Below are 20,704 nucleotides of genomic sequence, written 5' to 3'. Positions count from 1 at the left end.
ACTATTCAATGGACAAGGTGGGAAGGAGGAGGGGGAACCCTCAGAAAGGTTCAGGAGCTGCAGTCCGGTGAGCTCCTGCTGAATCCGAGGCCTGGTGTAAAGTATGCAAATGAATGTGTTAATTCATTTCTTTTCTGAATAGCTACCAATGTTGTAATAAAGTACCAAATGTTCTGTTACGTTGGCAGTTCCATACTTTTCGGTATTTGCTTCATTTGTTTTTCTCTTGGGACCTGGATTAACAACTATAGAAATTGACTTTGTATGTTTATGCTTTAAGTACAGATTATACATGTAAGATGACTTGTGATAATGGGGGAAGATGTATTTTCAACGAGAAAGGTGATCCGAAATGTTACTGTTGGCCCAGTTATTCAGGGGAGAGGTGTGAAACTAACCACTGCGACAATTACTGCCAAAATGGAGGGACTTGCATAGCTTCTGTCCTTGGTAAGTACCTACATCCAACTATCAGTGAAAAGTTGATTCTTTCCACTTCCCAAGCCTGATTAAGTTTTGAATGCAAGCATCTTCCCCACCCCCCCTTTTATTTAAAAGCATGCATCTTTTGATTTTATTTAAAAGTGTCAATTGCCAGGCATATGTAAAAAATTAATATAACATTTATTTTCTAATTCTAGTATCCAATGGGAAGTGCTACCTTTTCATAAGCAATTATGTTTGATGCTGAGCTTCAGCATCTGTGTGATTGTCATCATGTTATGACATCACAACAAATTAATGCTTGCCCAGAGCCTCTTTTGGGAGCACTTGCCCAGAGCCTCTTTTGGGAGACCATTGTATTCATTCCCACAGCAGGCCTTGATCCTAGTTTAATGTATTGTGTTAAGTACGTAATAAACCATTTGTTGCTGAGTCCAAAGAAAATTAAAAAAGTCTCATAATCTTTTATATTTCCAAGTAGACAATTTGTCTAGCTGCCATAGTTTTACAAATGAATGCTGATTCTCTAATCTAAAAGGGTATTTAATTAATATGAGATGACTGACAAGAAAGCATTCTGTGGGGGTTAGAACATTAAAAACCATGATTAGACTTTGGTCCGAAGTTTCAGCTGTATAATTTATTCGTGACTGGTTTGATTCCAAACCATTTTAAGATCTAGGCTGGATGCGCGAAAAGAGAGGCCATAGGAAAAGGAAATTATTTAGAGCTATCGCTGCCTAAATGAATATATCTCACACTATTTGATACTTTCTGTAAGGACTGAATTTCAAACATGACAGTTCAGAGACCAAAAGGAATAATTTTTCAGCAACAAGATGAAGATTTTTAGTCCTTTGCTGCCATACTGATTTTATGGCTTACAGTAGGAAGCCAGCAGAGTATGAGAGAAACACAGAAAAACAGAGTAGAAAGAATTACAAAGAATCCATGTCACAGTAACAAATACAAATAAAAATACACTGAAGAACAATTCATCATTTTGACTTTTATTATTAAAGTGACTCAATGCGAAATATTATCACCATATCATAGAAAAATTCATTGGCCCTTAACTTCACACATAAAATGTTCAGAATCAGTCCAAACATCAATTTATAGACATTCATCCATGGAAAATCCAACTCTGTTTTGTTGTAGTTCATAGAATGAGAGAATCCTGATGGCTTCTTAGGAGTGAAAGTATTCCATATCCTGAGGGACCAGAACCATTAAAGGAAGTTCTGTCATAAGCAACTCCAGTGCTTTACACTCGTTCTGGGTGTACTCAATACCTTAGTCGTGATGCAGGCAGTTCAAAGGCATTTTGACCTGGTTCCATCTTATCAGGATAGTAGATCCAAGGATGCCTGTTGGCTCTCTATTAGTATTGTTTCATCAAAACCTTTTCATAGGCAACTTCAGAATAATCCCAAACATTTTAAATGTACAGATTCTGCCTTCAATACATTGTTACAAGTGATTTAGATATTTTATAGAAGAGTTGTACATTTACTTTCAATTCCTTGTCATAAGCAACAATATTTAGCGATACAAAGAGTGATTCTCTTAGGATTACTTCATCACCATGTCAGGGAAAACATTTTCCCAGGTAAGTTCATGAATCAAAGAATGAAGATTTCTCATATTACATATGAATGTTTTGTGAACCATCACTCAAACAAGACCCATATTCTTAATTTTGTATTAGGCAAATTCATTTTTATATAATTTCTTACCATAAGAAGAGCTCTGCTGAATCAGATCAGTAGTCCAACATCCTGCCTCACACAGTGGCCAACCACATTGTAACCCACTTAAGAACATAAGAGAAGCCATGTTGGATCAGGCCAACGGCCCATCCAGTCCAACACTCTGTGTCACACAGTGTCAAAAAAATTTATATATACAAACACACTGTGGCTAATACCCACTGATGGACCTGTGATCCATATTTTTATCTAAACCGCTCTTGAAAGTGGCTATACTTGTGGCCGCCACCACCTCCTGTGGCAGTGAATTCCACATGTTAATCACCCTTTGGGTGAAGAAGTACTTCCTTTTATTCGTTTTAACCTGTCTGATAAGCGATTTCATCGAATGCCCACGAGTTCTTGTATTGTGAGAAAGGGAGAAAAGTACTTCTTTCTCTACTTTCTCCATCCCATGCATTATCTTGTAAACCTCTATCATGTCACCCCGCAGTCGACGTTTCTCCAAGCTAAAGAGTCCCAAGCGTTTCAACCTTTCTTCATAGGGAAAGTGCTCCAGCCCTTTAATCATTCTAGTTGTCCTTCTCTGGACTTTCTCCAATGCTATAATATCCTTTTTGAGGTGCGGCGACCAGAACTGCACACAGTACTCCAAATGAGACCGCACCATCGATTTATACAGGGGCATTATGATACTGGCTGATTTGTTTTCAATTCCCTTCCTAATAATTCCCAGCATGGTGTTGGCCTTTTTTATTGCAAATGCACACTGTCTTGACATTTTCAGTGAGTTATCTACCATGACCCCAAGATCTCTCTCTTGGTCAGTCTCTGCCAGTTCACACCCCATCAACTTGTATTTGTAGCTGGGATTCTTGGCCCCAATGTGCATTACTTTGCACTTGGCACTTGTAAGCCAAAATGCCCTCAAACGAGGTTGGGGAATTGTCAGGTGGGCACCTGGCTCACTCAGGGTCTTTTTACCTGTGTATACAGGATTAACACGCCCAGAAAAGTAATGTTTAACAGATTAGGGACTCTAATATTAAGAAAATCAATTAAAATTTATTAAGAAAAATATAGGCTTCCATACAAGATAAAATGCTCATCAAAACACACATTCAGTCCTAGGAAACATAGATAGAGAGATAGGGGAACACATGGGTAGACAAACAGGGCAATATTTACCTATCGTAGTCTTCAAGGAAGGCTCCAATGCTGACAAGCGAGGAAGTGGGAGAAGGGACCCGAAACTGATCAGGAATCGAGGATGGATCTATGCAGCGGAAGTTGGGATACTGATAGAAGCACACCTGTGGGTAGCTAGTCCACAGATTAAAAGGACTCTCTTGAGCCCTTAGGGGATGGGTGGTACGAGGGAGGAGGAAAGTGGTCAGCTGGTGTGTGACCTCATGAAAAGGGGAGGTTTTGCAGTGACCATAAGGGCTGGACTAGTGTGACAACCATTAGAAAGTTCATCGGTGGCACCTATTTGGGTGCTTGCTCTTGACCAATGGACTTGCCTGGATCCTGGATACCTGAGAGAACTTTCAGGTTGAAACAGATCAGGGGGAGGCTCCAAAGTGACAGTTGGGGAGAAGAATAGAATGTCAGAACTTGGATGAACTTCAAGCGATTCCAATACTTGTAGCAAGTTAGGATCTTTATTTGAGGAACAACAGTACTATAGAAACGAAATAACAGTAATGGCGCATCTGGGCAGTTGGTTACATTTTATGCCCACAGCAAAGCATAATAAAACAATAAGTCACACGAGATCAAGTGAGAGTCTCTTCTTCCCAGCCATCGTTATCAGCAAAGGAGGATGCCCCCCTATTGCGAAGGCCAAACGGCCTGGCTTCAAAGCGCACCTGTGATGTTGAGCAGAGACTTTCTGCCGCCTGTCTTACCCCCTGAATATTTTGCATAGCAAAGGGCCTTGGGTCAATGACCGCTGTCAGGCACTCTAATTTATAATATGGAGTCAGTTCAGTCAAGCAAAGCATGTAAAGTTACAAGTTCTGACATACTGCCCCCCCTAAGCTCTTCGGCTTGGGCTTGTGTGGGTACAGTAGGTGAAACTTTCTAAGCAGTTGCGGTGCGGATACATCACTAGCTTTTACCCATTCATCACAGCTAGGAGGAAAGTATTTCCATCTTATCAAGTAGTATAGTGTCCCCCTTTGGACCTTAGAGTCCAGGATTTCTAGCACCTCATGGTGACTCTGACCCTTCACTATAGTCGGAGGCGGCTCCGGGGGGCGAGGATGGAATTGCGTAGCTCCAGGATCCTTTCGAAGAAGGCTGCAATGAAAAACAGGGTGGATCTTACTCAGGGATTTGGGTAGTTCTAATTCCACAGTCACTTTGTTAATCACCTTCTTTATTTTGAATGGCCCTAAGTATTTCAGTGCTAGTTTTCGACACCCCTGAGGTAAGGGCAAGTTCTTGGTGGATAGAAACACAGTTTCCCCTTCTTTCAAATCCCACTGAGGGGCGTGTTTTTTATCAAAATGCTTTTTGTACTCCTTTTTCGCCTCCTCCAGGTTTTCCTGTATCACTTTCCACCCGGTTTTTATTCCCTCCCACCATTGCTGACACGAGGTGGGTTCAGTAGGTCCGGCGGGGAGGGGAAGGTTTGGAAAGGGCTTCCCCTCGTACCCATTTACTACCTGGAAGGGGGAGGTTTTGGTAGAGCTATGAAAACTGTTGTTGTAGCCGTACTCGGCGAATGGCAAGAGGTCCACCCAATTTGTTTGTTGGTAGTTAATGTAACACCTTAAATATTGTTCTAGAAGCCCGTTCACTCTCTCAGTCTGTCCGTCCGTCTGGGGGTGGTAAGCTGAGCTAAGCCCCTGTTCGATGCCAGCTAGCTTGCAAAACTCCCGCCAGAAGTTGGCAACGAACTGCGGCCCGCGGTCGCTAATGACCTTCTCAGGGAATGAGTGTAGCCGTACCACGTGATTGAAGAACAACTGGGCTAGTTTCTTGGCTGTGGGTAATTTTTTGCAAGGGATAAAGTGGGCCTGTTTTGAGAAGGTGTCCACTACTACCAGTATCACCGTTTTCCCTTGGGAAGGAGGGAGTTCTACTATAAAGTCCATGGAGACCACGGCCCAGGGGCGGCTCGCGGTTGGGAGGGGGACTAAGTGGCCTGGCGGCTTCCCCCCCCCCCGGCGCTTAGACATGATGCATGTAGGGCAGGCCAGTACAAATTCTGAGACGTCTCGTTTTAACTTTGGCCACCAGAATTGTCGGGTGATTAGATGGAGGGTTTTTACATACCCGAAGTGCCCTGCCAGGCGGCTGGAGTGACTTTGCTCTAGGATTTCCTTTCTCATGGATTTGGGCACGTAAATTTTCCCTTTGTGGAGCCACAGTCCACCCTCCCCTTGTTCCAGCCCTTCTGGACGCTCCGCGCCTTCCAGCTCCGCCTCTGAGGCTAGTCGTTCCGTGGGGAAGGGAGCGGGCGCGTCGGTCTTTTTTCCGGAGCGAGTGGTGACTCCCCCCGCCACGGCTGAAGGAGGGACGAGAGAATCAATTACTTCCTCTCGCTGACTGTCATGTTGGGGCATGCGGGATAGAGCGTCGGCCAAGAAGTTTTTGGTTCCCGGGATGTGCTTCAGCACAAAGTCGAATTTTGCGAAAAACCCCGCCCACCGAATTTGTTTGGCAGTCAATTTACGGCGGCCCGTGAGTGCCTCTAAGTTTTTGTGGTCGGTCCAGATCTCAAACGGGACTCGGGCCCCCTCCAACCAAGACCTCCAAGTTTTCAAGGCGAACATTACTGCGAAAGCCTCTTTGTCCCACATTGACCAGTTTCTTTGTTCGTTTGAGAATTTGTGGGAAATGTAAGCACAGGGACGCAGTTCCCCCTCTTCATTCCTCTGCATCAATATGGCTCCTACGGCGACGTCGGAGGCGTCGCATTGAACCACGAAGGGTTTTAATTCATTGGGGTGAGCCAATATCGGTTCAGAGGTGAAGAGCTGTTTAAGTTCTTGGAAAGCTCTGTGGCACTCTGGCGTCCAGACCAAGCGTGCCCCAGGTTTTTTCGCTGCCTCCCCCTTCCCTTTTGTTTTCAGCAGTTCGGTGAGGGGGAGCATCACCCGGGCGAACCCCTTAATGAATCCGCGGTAAAAATTTGCGAACCCGAGAAAAGATTGTAGCTGCCGTCGGGTTCGGGGTGGTTCCCAATCTAGAACTGCTTGGATTTTGGCTGGGTCCATCGCCAATCCCTCCCCCGACACTCGGAACCCCAGGTAGTCTAATTCCGTTTTGTGGAATTCACACTTAGACAGTTTAGCATACAATTTGTTTTTACACAGCGTGGTCAGCACTTTTCTCACTAGTGGCACATGAGATTCGAGGTCTTTTGAATAAATAATGATGTCATCAAGGTACACCACCACCCCCTTGAACAGAAACTCCCTTAGCACTTCATTGATAAAATTCATAAAGACCCCCGGCGCGCCCTGGAGTCCGAACGGCATTACTAAGTATTCAAACTGTCCCATGGGAGTGTTGAATGCCGTCTTCCACTCGTCCCCCTCCTTAATCCTTACGCGGAAGTATGCGTCTCGGAGGTCGAGTTTAGTGAAGATTTTCCCTTCGGCCACTGTGTTCAACAAGTCTCTTATCAGTGGGATCGGATAAGCATTGGACATAGAAATCCCGTTTTTCCCGCGAAAATCAGTGCAAAGCCTAAGCCCCCCATCCTTCTTCTTACGGAATAACACAGGGGCTGCGTGGGGGGCCGTGGCGGGGCGGATGAACCCCCTTTTCAGATTTTTGTCAATGAATTTTCTCAGTTCCGCTTTCTCCGCCCATCCCATTGAGTAAAGCTTGGCTTTGGGTAAGGTCTGCCCAGGGATTAGTTCGATGGCACAGTCCGTGGGGCGGTGCGGGGGGAGCTCGTCTGCTTCCCGCTCACTAAATGCTTTTTTCAAGTCCCGGTATTCCCTGGGGATCGATCCCACCTCCTCAAGAGTGAGGCAGAGTCTCTCGTTCTGGGGAGGCGCTTTCGGGCCCCACTCGGGCCTCCAGTGGTGGTGCTCGCACCGCCAGTCCGGGAACCTCACGATTTGTTCAGCCCATCGGATGTCCGGCTGGTGTTTGGCTAACCATCCGGACCCCACCACCACGTCGAACGAGCATGAAGGGGCTATGACGAAAGTCTCTATGCCCCAATGCTCCTCAGTCCCCACAGGGGTTGCCTGGGTCTCTAGGGTGCACGGTTCCCCCCGCATGGTTGACCCGTCCATCTGTTCGAACTGAATGGGGTGAGGTAGGGGGGATGTTGCTAACCCAAGGGCTTCCACCAAGCGTGGGGTGATAATGTCCCTGGTGCACCCGGAGTCAATCAGGGCTCGGGCGTGCATAAATCTCTTTAAGTTGGGGTTCAAAAGTGTGACCGCCATAAATAAAAGCCCCCCGGAAACTCTCACCGTTAGTAGTGCCGGCGTTTTGTCGACCTGCTTCGCGGCACTGATTAAAGCAGGTCGCTGTCGTTTCCCGCCGACTCCTGGTCCCAGGACTCCTCACTGGACTCTTCTACGGTGGTAACTTCCTCGTCAATCGCCAAGGATGTGGCGACGGTGCCCCGACTGGGCTCCTTAGCGCGTCCGCCTTTCTTCTTCGGTGCGGTGGGCGCTGGCTTGGAGGGCGTCGGAGTTGCCGGCGGTTTCACCGGGCAGTTGGCCGCCAGGTGATTCGGGTCCCCGCATCTGAAACACTTCCTTGAGGTGGTTGAGGGGGTGGACGTTGTGGGACCGCGCTTGCCTTCACCTTTTCCCGGGGAAGGGCTCGACTTGATCCCTTTCTTTCCCTGTTGTTGGCGCCGCATTCCCACATGCTGGAGGTCGGTCTCGACTTCCCCGGCGAGTTGAATCCACCCTACCAGGGTGTCCGGTCTCCCTTGGTGGTAACACCGATCCAAGATGTTGGCGTTCAGGCCATTCTTGAACGCAGTGTACTTCATTACTTCGTTACAACCTCGGGCCGCTGCGCAGTGGCCCATGAATTCGGTGGCATACTCGCGCGTGGAGCGGTTGCCTTGTTCTATTCTTTGGAGGGCCGCCACGGCTTTCTCCTCGCGCAGCGGGTCTCCATACTGGCGCAGCATTGCCTGTAGAAAATCGGCCACGGTGGCCAGCTCGGGTTTTCGGCCAGTATAGAGCCCTACGTACCATTTCTGAGCCGGTCCTCTCAGTCTGGAAGCGATGTGGGCCACCCGGCTGGCTTCAGTGGGGTAGCCTGCTCCCCAGTGCGTAAAAAAGGTGTTGCATTGAATGGTGAAGTATTCCACCGCATCTCCGTCCCCATCGAAAGTCATTTTCAGCTCTCGGTGCCCCCCCCCGTCTCCCCCGACTGGGGCGACCGGGGCAGGGATCACTGGGATGACCGCCCCACCCACCGGCGGGGCCGGAGGTCCAGCCAGGGCCCCAGCCGGCGGCCCTGCTGGCGGCCCCGCCGGAGGGCCAGCCGGAGGCCCGACCGGCGGCCCGACGGGTGGGCCCGGCGGGGGCCCCGCGGGAGGGCCAGCCGGCGGTCCGGCTGGGGGGCCGGCTGGTACCCCCCCAGGAGGGACTTGCCCGGCCGCCACTATCCCTTGGAGCGTGCGAATCTGGTCGCGGATCGCTCCCATGTTCTGCTGCATTTCTTCGGCCATCAGGGCTCGGGATGCATGGACCTCATTGTGGATCTCTCTCACCCAATCGTACAGCTTGTTGCGCAGTGTTCGGATTGGGTCCCCTCCGCCCTGGGTGCCGAGACCCTCGTCTCTGGGCTCGTCCTCGTCCCCCTCTTCCACGCCCGTTGCGAGGGCGCGGTAGCGCTGTTCTGCTGCCTCCATGGCTGCTGTGGACTTCCTCGGGCTGTAAGTCCATTGAGGGAAGGCATCCACAGAGAACGGCGCGGGGACTTTAATCTTCCTCCTCGCCCCCGTTACCTTCGGGTCGAGGGGTGCTTCGTCGGGTGGGAGGTTGGGCTCTCCGTTGTCTGGTGCCAGTGCCGCCATCGGCCAGGTTGCCAGCACAGATAAGTCCAAATAAAAGGATTACTGTTATAATGTCAGAACTTGGATGAACTTCAAGCGATTCCAATACTTGTAGCAAGTTAGGATCTTTATTTGAGGAACAACAGTACTATAGAAACGAAATAACAGTAATGGCGCATCTGGGCAGTTGGTTACATTTTATGCCCACAGCAAAGCATAATAAAACAATAAGTCACACGAGATCAAGTGAGAGTCTCTTCTTCCCAGCCATCGTTATCAGCAAAGGAGGATGCCCCCCTATTGCGAAGGCCAAACGGCCTGGCTTCAAAGCGCACCTGTGATGTTGAGCAGAGACTTTCTGCCGCCTGTCTTACCCCCTGAATATTTTGCATAGCAAAGGGCCTTGGGTCAATGACCGCTGTCAGGCACTCTAATTTATAATATGGAGTCAGTTCAGTCAAGCAAAGCATGTAAAGTTACAAGTTCTGACATAGAGAGATTACTTGGGTGGGGAGATGCTTAGGACTATTGGACTTATCTAAAAGGGTGACAATAGATAGTCAAATCATGGCCTAGGTAACACCCAGTTTGTACAAAGGAACTTGGCTCTGGCTGAAGATGGTCTTCCTCTTCTTCTGAATTCTTCTAGAGTCTTTGTCTAGAGTTCTGTTAAACAAAGAAAGTGGTGGTTGGACGATTAACCACTCCTGGGGTGGGTAGGTTGCTTGCAGGCATAGGTGACATCTGGTGTGTACGTGAGCCATCTGCTTCACTGGAATGGAGTTAAGCCTGGTAGGAAGATGGCTGTGTGTGGTGTTAGCCCTCCATGGATTCCATGGTCAGAACTTCAAAACCGTTCACCTGGATAGCTCCTGGCGGCACAGTTTTCTTCACTCCAATGCTGGGATGGACGTCATACGGAACGACGGGAAGCCTTCCATTCTCCTTGTGGGCACTCTTGTACCGGTGTAGAGTACCTTTGTAGTGATATGGCTGCTTGTACTACATAAGTCCCTTTTGGCCCTGGATAGGTGTACCCACACTCTCTGGCCAGACGTGTGCGAGTCACTTCTCCAGGTGCTCTGGCAATCAAGCTGGTACTCATGATGTTCTGTAAGGAGGCTTTTCCTCACACACTCACCCCATTTGTGGAGGTCCTCCTGGAGCTTTTCGCAGTCAATACTGGTTTTCACCATCCTGAATAATTTGATGTCATCTGAAAACCTGGCCACTACACTGCTCACCCCCAGTTCCAAATAATTTTTAAATAAAAGAGTATTGGCCCCCATACCGAACCTTGTGACATCCCACCGCTTACTTCCCTCCATTGTGAGAACTGTCCATTGATTCCTAGTCTTTGTTTCCTGACATTTAACCAGTTTTTATTCCATAAGAGAACCCATCGTCTGATCCCATGACTTCAACTTTTACTCAGCAGTCTTTGGTGAAGTACCTTGTCAAAAGCCTTTTGAAAGTCAGGGATATAATGTCTCCCAACTCGCCATTGTCTACATGCTTGTTCACTTTCTCAAAGAACTCCAAAAGGTTGATGAAGCAGGACTTCCCTTTGCAAAAGCCATGCCGATTTTCCCTGGTAGGCTTTGCTCCTCTATGTGCCTAATAATTCTGTCTTTGATTACAATTTTGACTAATTTGCCGGGGACAGACATTTGCCGGGGACAGACATTTGCCAGGGACAGACAGGTTTTAGTGACATAAAATAATGAAGAAGCTTATACAAATCTAACCACACTTTTTATGATTTATGTACAATGCAATTACAATAATCCCATCAAAATAAATACTAATCTCCAGGAATCTCCCTGATAATCAAAACAACCAATCACAACAAATTTCCACGGGAACAGGATGTCAACTTTTGTTTCCTGTTTCACATAACTTCTTCCAGCCCAGGATTTTAATAGAGTTTCATTCACATATGCTTGGTTACAATATTTCAGAATATACAAACTTGTCCCTCCTTGGCAACAAGTGTATCCTCCTTTAATACTTGGTTATAATTGTTTCAGAATTTACACTCATTCATCTCGCACAGATGATGTGTGTTTTTTCCTTTACCCAATGTGATGATGAAGCTTCCTAAGCAGTTTTTGCTGCTATGCTGAGTCTCAATTCTTTGCCTGGGACAGACATTAGGCTGATCGGTCTGTAATTTCCTAGTTCCCCTCTGGATCCCTTTTTAAAAAACGGCATAACATTTGCTACTTTCCAGTCTTCTGGTACATAGCTGAATTTAGTGATAGGTTATACTGTATGGTTAGTAGATCAATGATCTCAAATCTGAGTTCCTTAAGAACCCTTGAGTGTATGCCATCAGTACTTGGAGACTTATTGGATTTTAATTTCCCTATTAGGTCTAGAATTTCATCTCTGGTCATCTCAATTTGGCTCAGTTCTTCAGACTCCCCTCCTGAAAATAGGGGCAGTGGCATGGATATACGCCCCACACTTTCCACAGTGAACATGGAAGCAAAAAAGTCTTTGAGTATCTCTGCCATCTCTTCATCTTTTATTCCATTAGGCCCTGCTGCATTTAGGGTTGCCAATCCCTAGGTGGGGGCAGGGGATTCCCTAATCTGGAGGCCCTCCCCTCACTTCAAGGTCATCAGAAAGTGGGGGGAGGGAATGTCCGCTGGGCACTCCATTATTCTCTATGGAGACTGATTCCCATAGGGTATAATGGTGAATTCATCTGCGGTTATCTGGAGCTCTGGGGGGGGGGTCTGTTATTTTAGTTAGAGTCACCATATTTTCAGTGTAGCATCTGGTTCCTCTCCTTAAAACACCCTCCAAGTTTCAAAAAGATTGGACCAAGGGGTTCAATTCTATGAGCCCCAAAAGAAGGGGAGGCATTTAAAAGGTGTGCAGTCCCTTTAAATATAATGGTGAGAACTCTCTTTGGAGTTCAATTATGCTTGTCACAACCTTGGTCCTGGCTCCACTCCCAATGTCTCCTGGCTCCATCCCTTAAATTCCCCCGGTATTTCTTGAATTGGACTTGGGAACCCTAGCAGCATTGCTGGCTGGTTTCCTGTACCTGATAGATTTTTTAAAAACATAAATAAATAGCATATCAATGTATTTAGATTGTTTTCTAGCTGTGATTATGTCTTCTGGGAAGGTCCTGTTGAACACAAAGGGCATTTTCCCACAGAGCTTACCGCGGAGCGACGTCCCTCTTCACCGCGCAGTGTCTGCGCGGATTTCCCACTAACTGCTCCGCAGAACCAGGAAGTGCCGGGCCTTTTGCATTGCAAATGTAAACCACTAAAAAACAGTATACGTTAGTGATGCAAAAGCCGCGGCTCTTCCTGGTTCTGCGGAGCAGTTGGTGGGAAATCCGTGCAGACGCTGCGTGGTGAAGAGGGACGTCGCTCTGCTGAAAGCTCTGTGGGAAAACGCTCTAAGTCTATAGCTGGCAAAATGAGACTCTGGATGCTAATGGATTTAACTGGGCAGATGATCTGTCTGCCCTGGATAGTTTAGCCCAGGGTCAAGACTCCTCAACAGACAACTCCCCCAAAGGCTTCTCTTCCCCCTCCCACAGCCTTTCCTTTCTGTCTCACACCTTGCTGCTCCTGCTTCTTCTACACCTTGTGTAGTATTCACCATACCTTCTGATTTGGCCTCCAAGCTTTTGCCACCAAGGTCTACTCAAGGCCTTTGACTTTGCTCCTGTCATTTCCATCCTTCTGTCTTTCCCTGTTTACTTCCCTTCCTCTCCATGCCTCACCTGAGGCCACATGACTGCTAGGGTTGCCAACCTCCTGGTAGGGCAAGGAGATCTCGTGGAATTAGCATGAATCTGTAGACTACAGGGATCAGTTCTCCTAAGACATTGGCTGCTCTGGAGGGTGAACTCTATGGCATAAAGTCCTTGCTGATCTCCCTGACTTCCCCAGACTCTGCCCTCCCCACATTTTGCTCCCACATCATCAGGAATTGCCTAACTTCCCACCCAAGGGCAGCCATCTCTGCCATTTGGTGCACTATAGGAATGAAACTGAATTTCATAAATTTACTGGTTCAAATGGAATATCCTCATTTTGCTTTTGCTTCTAATTTCTAAGAAGTGAATCTGCGCGTATTTTCTCACTATAATAATAATAATAATAATAACTTTTATTTCTATCCCGCCCTCCCCGCCTAGGCGGCTCAGGGCGGCTAACAACAACTTACACATTAACATAAATAATAAAACTTTAAATTTAACAATTAAAATTAAACATAAAAACCAGTCAGTTAAATTAAAATACATGATTTTCATTAGACTAAATATATATGAGTATATCTGGCAGCGATAGAGCTGTTATGGCGCTGGTTCTGCCAGTTTAGATAGTCTTATGGATGGCGGTTCTTACACCAAGCAACTCAGCAGTCAGTGTCATTATAGGCTTGCCTAAAAAGGGCGGTCTTGCAGGCCCTGCGGAACTGGCCGAGGCCCTGCGGAACTGGCCACTATCCTCTGTTCCCTCACTCCATTTTTTTGTTAAAATGTTGGCATTTTAATGCTGTTTGTGCATTATATAATGGCATAAAATTGAGGGTACATATAAGAAGTGTTTGAACAAAGCAGGAGTCATTGCACCTTTAAGACCAACAAAGTTTTATTCAGAATGTAAGCTTTCATGTGCTCTCTAAGCACACTTCATTGGACAAGGGGATCAGGTATTGTGGGCATCTTTTCAGTGTATCCTCTTGTCTGATGAAGTGTGCTTAGAGAGCACACGAAACTTACATTCTGAATAAAACGTTGTTTGTCTTAAAGATGCACTTGACTCCTGCTTTGTTCAGCTGCTTCATACCAACACGGATGCCCTCTTGGATCTATATAAGAAATGTGTGCATACAAATGGTATGGTATAACAGCAGCATACAGGAAACAAAAGCATAATCAACAATAGCAGTGAAAATCAGGAAGACTGAAATAAATGATACCAAGAACATATAGGATCAGAAAGAAACCAAAGCGGCTATATTGGCTCATCCCAACCTACTGCTGTGCTTTAATAAATATTTATGTTCAATATCTCTTTGCTCTGATTGATTAATCCTTAAAGCTCTTATCTGCCATTCTGTAGAGCTGGCTAAAATTATTGTGGTTCTACTATTTTTATCTGTCATTCCAGATTAAAGAACTTGTTTTATTAATGATTTATGGACAAAGCACATATAGAGTTTTGCTATACTAATCATTTCATTTTTGCCTTATAGGAAGACCTACATGCAGTTGCACATTGGGTTTTACAGGTCCCAACTGTAATAAAACAGTTTGTGATAATTTTTGTCAAAATGGAGGAACCTGCACTGTCACTGCTGGAAATCAGCCCTGTTGCCATTGCCAGGCTGAATATACTGGTGACAGATGCCAATATTGTAAGTATAATAAATATGAGTGATCATGTTTTTAGTAGTAATAAAGCGAATAGAATTATAAAGCCACTGTCTCACACACATACACCCAGGTCAAACAGTTGGAGCCAGGGCTTTTGGGGTGACAGTACTCAACAGTACTGAGGACCAGCATGTTTTTTTCAGGGCTCCCCCAAGTCCTGAGGTGGAAACTGGCAGAAATCAGCACAGCCTTATATCTATGAGTACTGACACTTTTTTTTTTTAAACTTTAAATTTTTTATTAATTTTTCAACTATAACCAACAACCTTAATACACTCTAAACAACAAAAACAATTACAATAAAGTACATAGCTTATCTTCATGGCATAAGTACTGTTGAATCTAAGCAGAGCACCACTACCGTTTTCTATCCTTTCACAGTGTTGCATATGTCATCCATATTTCTAATACATTATCATTCATTATATAACATAGGATTTGGGAAAAAATTCTTCAATAGTATGAGAAAGTAATATATTTCTTTGGAATATGCTTTTCAAAGTCTTCATCTGAGTTTATATAATTAAAAAGGGGAACCATTTCTCAACAAAATTATGGTTCTTCTGTTGTATATCAAATACCCTTATTTGTGTGGCTAATTTGTCTAAAGCTGACACTTTTTAATAACAAGAAACAAAACAAAAACCCACTTGTTAGAACTTATGTTAGAATAAAAGTTACTAATAATATAATAATGCAAATAATAAAAGCACCATCAACAGAAATCTTTACTTATCTATTAGTGTTGTAGCTTATGAAAAGCTTGATGAAACACAGCTTTACATAGTTGTTTAAAAAAAGCCAGGTAGGGTAACAATGAACCAGTGCTATCTCTACAATGAAGCCATATCAAATGGCAGAATTGGGAGGCATTGTAAAGTTCTGCTCAACCATTGCTAGTCTCATATTCCACCATCTCTTCTACAACTTCTTCTGCTACCTCCCATATTCCCCCCTCAACTTCTACCTGGGAGCTAAAGCTCCCCCCTGGCTTCCCAAGCTTCTTTTAATTGATTGAATTTTCTTTTTTCCATAATACAATAACAAACCAGAACAACATATTTAAATTTTATTGAAGCAGAGATAGTTTATTGAGGAAAATATAAAATACACACAAATGCAAATGGAATTCCAGGAAATGCTCAAGATATCTGCCATGCATAGCAGGACTGAACCGGAGTGCAGAGCAGAGCATCATTTGGCAAAGAATTCTGTCCTTAATACAATTACATTATTCTCAGCACTTCTTCTCTCCCTTTTTTGCTCTGCTCCACCTACCTGGTCATGGAATGCACTCTGGGTTTCAGATCCCTTGCTGCCCCCCATCCCAACTCATACATTAGTTCCACTGTCTACCTTTACAAAAAAGCTGTCCTTTATGTGGGATTTTTAAACTTTTGAACTGAAGCACTGATAAAGTCAGCTCATTAAGTCACAATTAAATGAGGTGTCAATAGAATGTTTATGAAATCTAATGTAAAGTAACATGTTTATTCTGTTCCTCGGGTTTGTTCAGTTCTCTGTGAGATGTCAAAGTGGTCACAGACTGCGCAAATATATACACCAGTTAGAAACAAAAGTTCTGTTTCAAAAACTGAACTGAGGAGAAAGAAGATGCAGTTTCTGTTCTATATGAAACAGCAACATTTGCAAAGCTCAGAAAAGACTAATTGGTGTGTGGTTGAAAAAGTCATGTAACAGTCTACTAGATCAGATTCATAAATGTGCATTGAGAAGATGAAAGTTATATATGCAGAAGAAATAATTATTTCTATGTAACTTTGGTTGTATAAATATTATAAAATTGAATGATCCCAAAGAATTGCAAACCCCTGAAACAAAGCTTTTTCTGAGACTAAACTATTGAATTCAATTAACAAATCTATCAAACAATTCATGTGCATCTTAAATGGAATTTTCACTGAAATCAACAGAATATATTTCCAGTTGGGAGACTACAAAATGAATTCAAGTCTTTGAATGGAAAACCTTGAATAATTGGGATGCTGTTCCTCTTGGTATTAAATAAAATGCATGGATCTAAAAATAATTACAATTGGGTATTTGAAAACGATATAGTACATAAATCATGCACAGACACATAGATTAAGAAAAAAAAATATTTACTTGAGGCTTTCCCAAAGCCAGCCAAATTGTTTCTAGTTGACTGCCTCTGCAAACATCAATTTTTTTTAAAGGATTCATTTAAATGTAAATTTAAGGGTACTTTCTACACTCTGTGTTGATTATCAGATTTGAAAGTCTGCTGACACAATCTAAAATAACAGCATATTACAGATAAACAAAATCCTTTCATGAACAAATAGAAAACAAGGGGAAGCATCCCAAGACTGTCAGAATTCTTTTAAAGTGGACAATAGCTGCCCAGTCATACCAATTCATATGAAAACTGATGATTCCAAATGGATTATTACTTTTTTATAATAAAGAACACTTAGAACAATATATCATTTACCCAAATACTTTCCCCTGATGCGCTACATATATTATCCCAGAAATTCTCACAATACTGCTGGCAATGTATTTATTTTAATTTAATTTAATTTTTATTTTATTTTAGTACATTTCTATTTCACCCATTCCCCGTAGGGCTCAGGGGGGACTGCAACATATAATAAAACAATAAAATACAATAAAAACATTTTATAAAGAGACAACTCAACAGCACTCAGATTACCAGGACATCCCATATATGCCAGCAGTATCATCCCATGTCATAATCTGGGAAGCAAGAGAAAGTGAAGTGATCAGTTTCAAAGAGCAATATCGAAATGTGTTAATAATACTATTTACCAGGGGTCATTTTGTAAAAAGAAGAGGTGCCAGAACTCATTAACATAACTCATTTGCACAACTCATTTGCATATGCCCCACAACCCTGAAATCAACAGAAGTGTTTCACTCAGGCTCCACCTCAAAAATCACCAGGTATTTCTGAACTCAGAGCTGGCCTCAACTTTGGTAGAATGGATATCAACTTTAATACGTTGATAATCATGGAGCACTCTATTGCTTCAAGGCCACATTAATAACAGAATACGGAATCATGACAAAACTGTTAACAGCTCCTGTGCACACAAGGACGTTTCAGGGAGAGCCAGTTTGGTGTAGTGGTTAAGTGTGCAGACTCTTATCTGGGAGAACCGGGTTTGATTCCCCACTCCTCCACTTGCACCTGCTAGCATGGCCTTGGATCAGCCATAGCTCTGCAGAGGTTGTCCTTGAAAGGGCAGCTGCTGTGAGAGCCCTCTCCAGCCCCACCCACCTCACAGGGTGTCTGTTGTGGGGGAGGAAGGTAAAGGAGATTGTGAGCCGCTCTGAGACTCTTCGGAGTGGAGAGCGGGATATAAATCCAATATCATCTTCTTCTTCTTCTTTGTTTTGCTTTGTTTAAATCCTAGTTTTCTGTCCTTATGTAACTACAGGGCCTGGTTTACAAATGGTCCTTATCAGACGCTACCTAACCCAAAAGAACAAGGCACTCCATTCTAACAAATTGAATAACCAGTTAAATACCACCAGCGTGGTGTTTAGGTGACGTTTATCAATGCAATTTCAATTAATAGTGATTAAGTATTCCAACATTCAATAGAAGTTCTAGTGAGGGAAGAAGCCAGTTACTCTAGAAAGTGACCTTTTTAAAAATTATGAAATATGGCTCTGTTGTATGGTAGTATCTTTTTAAAGAGAGAGGATTTTATTCCAGCACAAACTTTTGTGGTTGCCAGAGCACTGAAAGACGTGAACTAATTCACAAAAGTTTAAGACTAAAATCCTGGCACTTTAGAAAAATAAGAAGCTTCTGTTCCAATTTTCATGGATATCAAAGCATCATCTGTAAAAGCTTAAAGCAGGATACTGTCCCTGCATTCCAAGATCACTCTGCTGGCTCAGAGCATCCTTAAACAAGTTCTGAAACTGCCAGGGCCAGCTCGGCCACTAGGCAAAGTAGACAATTGTTTAAGGCAACAGGAGGAGCAGGAGGCGCTGAATTGCCCCCCCCCCATGTGATCAGAGGAGTGATGAGGCTAGGCCCTACCCACTCCTCCTCCCTCGCTCCTCCCTCACTTCCAGTTCTAGTTCTGGAAGTGAGGGGGGAGAAGCCTCCTCCAGTGTGCTTTTCAAACAACTTAGAAGAAGCCCGGCCCCTTGCAAAGTGGGTAGGGCCGAGCCTCATTTTGGCACTCCTCTGATCACACTGGGGGGGGGGGCGGGTGATGGAGCGCGGTGCTGTGTTGCAGCACTGCAGAGAGTGGGGGTGGCAGCGGTGGGGGGCAGCGGGCAGGTAGCCTGCCTGGGGTGCCAGGCGCCCTAGGGCCATCACTGGAAACCACTGACAAATATTACCTTTGCTCCCTTGGGTTAGAGGAGAGATGAGCAAAAAAAGATGGAGGGGGGGGGGGAGAGAGAAGCAGATCTTGCACCTGCTCTGCCCTAATATCTGCTTTGTCCAGGTTGCTTGGGATGAGGCCTGGCAAGGCAGGAGGGGGTGAGGAAGGTTGACCAGGAGGAGAGCCAGACAGCCTCTAGTCTACATTTAAACATAACAGACATTAATCACACTAAGCAGAATTACACCTTTTGAAACCCACCATTTCTAGGCAATGCTGCTGTTTCTATCCAGCCTCACCAGCCTCCTCAGACAATCAGATCTGAAAATGCACCAGCCTCTGGCCTGCTCAACACCACACATGGGAAGAGGAATGCTCAGGTCGAGGGTGAATTGGCTGCTGGGGCTAACCAGCCAGTCCTTTTGATGCAGGGCTTCCAAGGCATGGCACGATGGAGCTCCTACATGGGCCACAAAGGCTCAGCTGGCCCATGCCATCACAGCCCCCACCAGTCCATAGCCTCCCACCCCATCCCCCTGGCTCACATATATGTCCATGCACACAGGCAGGCCACTCCCCCCAGCAGGGCTGGCTTTGGCAAGCCCATGAAGTGTGCCAGGCAGCATTGCCAAGGGGGGAAAGGCTCCCATAGTCTTCCACCCCATCCCTACTATCACACACAAACATACACAGACACAAACCTGCTGCCTCCCTCAATGACTCGGTGTTGGACCGCATTGCCAAGGAGGAGGAGGGTGTCCATGGCCTCCCAACCCATCTCCAGTATCACACACACACGTGTGCATGGGCCACCAGGCAGTTGCTGAAGGGGAAGAGGGCATCCGTGTCCTTCCACCCCATCCTTACTATCACAGACATGTGTGCGCACACACTCACAGACACACACACATCACGTCCCTCAATGCAGCCAAGCTGCATTGCCAAGGAGGAGGAGTGAGCGGGAGGATGCAGGGGGGTGGGGAGGCATGGAAGCTGCAAGCAAGGGGTCAAAGAGATCCCTGAACATCACTCTGGTGAGCTCCCCCCTCATACTGAGCCCTGCTATTTGCTAACAGTTTGTATTCTATTTCTGGAATCCCTTAAAAGGATAAACTGCTGTAGAACAAAATCCTAGTATTGTAAACAGGTTTATAGAATCTTCTAGTCATGAAAACTGGTGTTGTGGTAAGTTAAAATAAATTTAGGAATACTGAGTAACTTAAAATAAAGAATGGTAAGTTAAATGTATGAATACTGAGTGACCCTTGCAGCACTAGCAGAACTACTTTGGCTTAGTTCTGCCAGCATTGCTGCAGGGAATGGTCAATCTTCCTCTGAATAGGATGTTTTATTTAAGCGTTTCTTGTAAAAATAGGTCATCATTTCAATGTAGTGTCCTCCTCTACTAGTAGATAGGCCTCTTCTACCATAATAAAACTCAATCTGTCCATTCGATATTAACGACTAGAGATGGGCATGGAATGGAAAAATGGTGGTTCAGTTAACTGGGTTGCCCAAATTGATGGTTTGGTTCATTTTGTGTCTCCCCCCCCCGCCTAATTTTCCAAACAATTTGTGGTTTGTTGGTTTCTTCAGTCTGGGAAGGTGTAGAACACTCCCTGAGTGGATGAGAGATCCCAAACTTGTGGCAAACTCTTGATCAGACTCTTCTCCCCCAGCTCTCCAAGTTTGGAAACTGGAAACTGACCAGAAGCACAGGGGCTGGGAGAGCGGAGCTGTGGCATCTAGTCAGTGTCACTGGAAACTGACCAGAAGCATGGGC

At 45.1% G+C, this 20,704-nt stretch overlaps 1 protein-coding gene across 1 annotated transcript in view; it reads left to right on the top strand.

The window, feature by feature from the left end:
• The window catches only part of LRP1B (LDL receptor related protein 1B), a 1,229,602-nt gene that overhangs the window by 1,154,796 nt on the left and 54,102 nt on the right, over nt 1-20,704 (top strand). Inside the window, exons 83-84 of the mRNA XM_060257450.1 lie at nt 286-450; nt 14,389-14,550. Of these exons, the coding sequence (XP_060113433.1) occupies nt 286-450; nt 14,389-14,550 (327 nt within the window). The remainder of the gene's footprint in view (nt 1-285; nt 451-14,388; nt 14,551-20,704) is intronic.

Source organism: Heteronotia binoei, chromosome 16 (assembly GCF_032191835.1).
Source record: "Heteronotia binoei isolate CCM8104 ecotype False Entrance Well chromosome 16, APGP_CSIRO_Hbin_v1, whole genome shotgun sequence".
NCBI lineage: Eukaryota > Metazoa > Chordata > Lepidosauria > Squamata > Gekkonidae > Heteronotia > Heteronotia binoei.
Note: the sequence above shows the minus strand (reverse complement) of the source record. Positions and strands in the feature narration are given on the sequence as shown.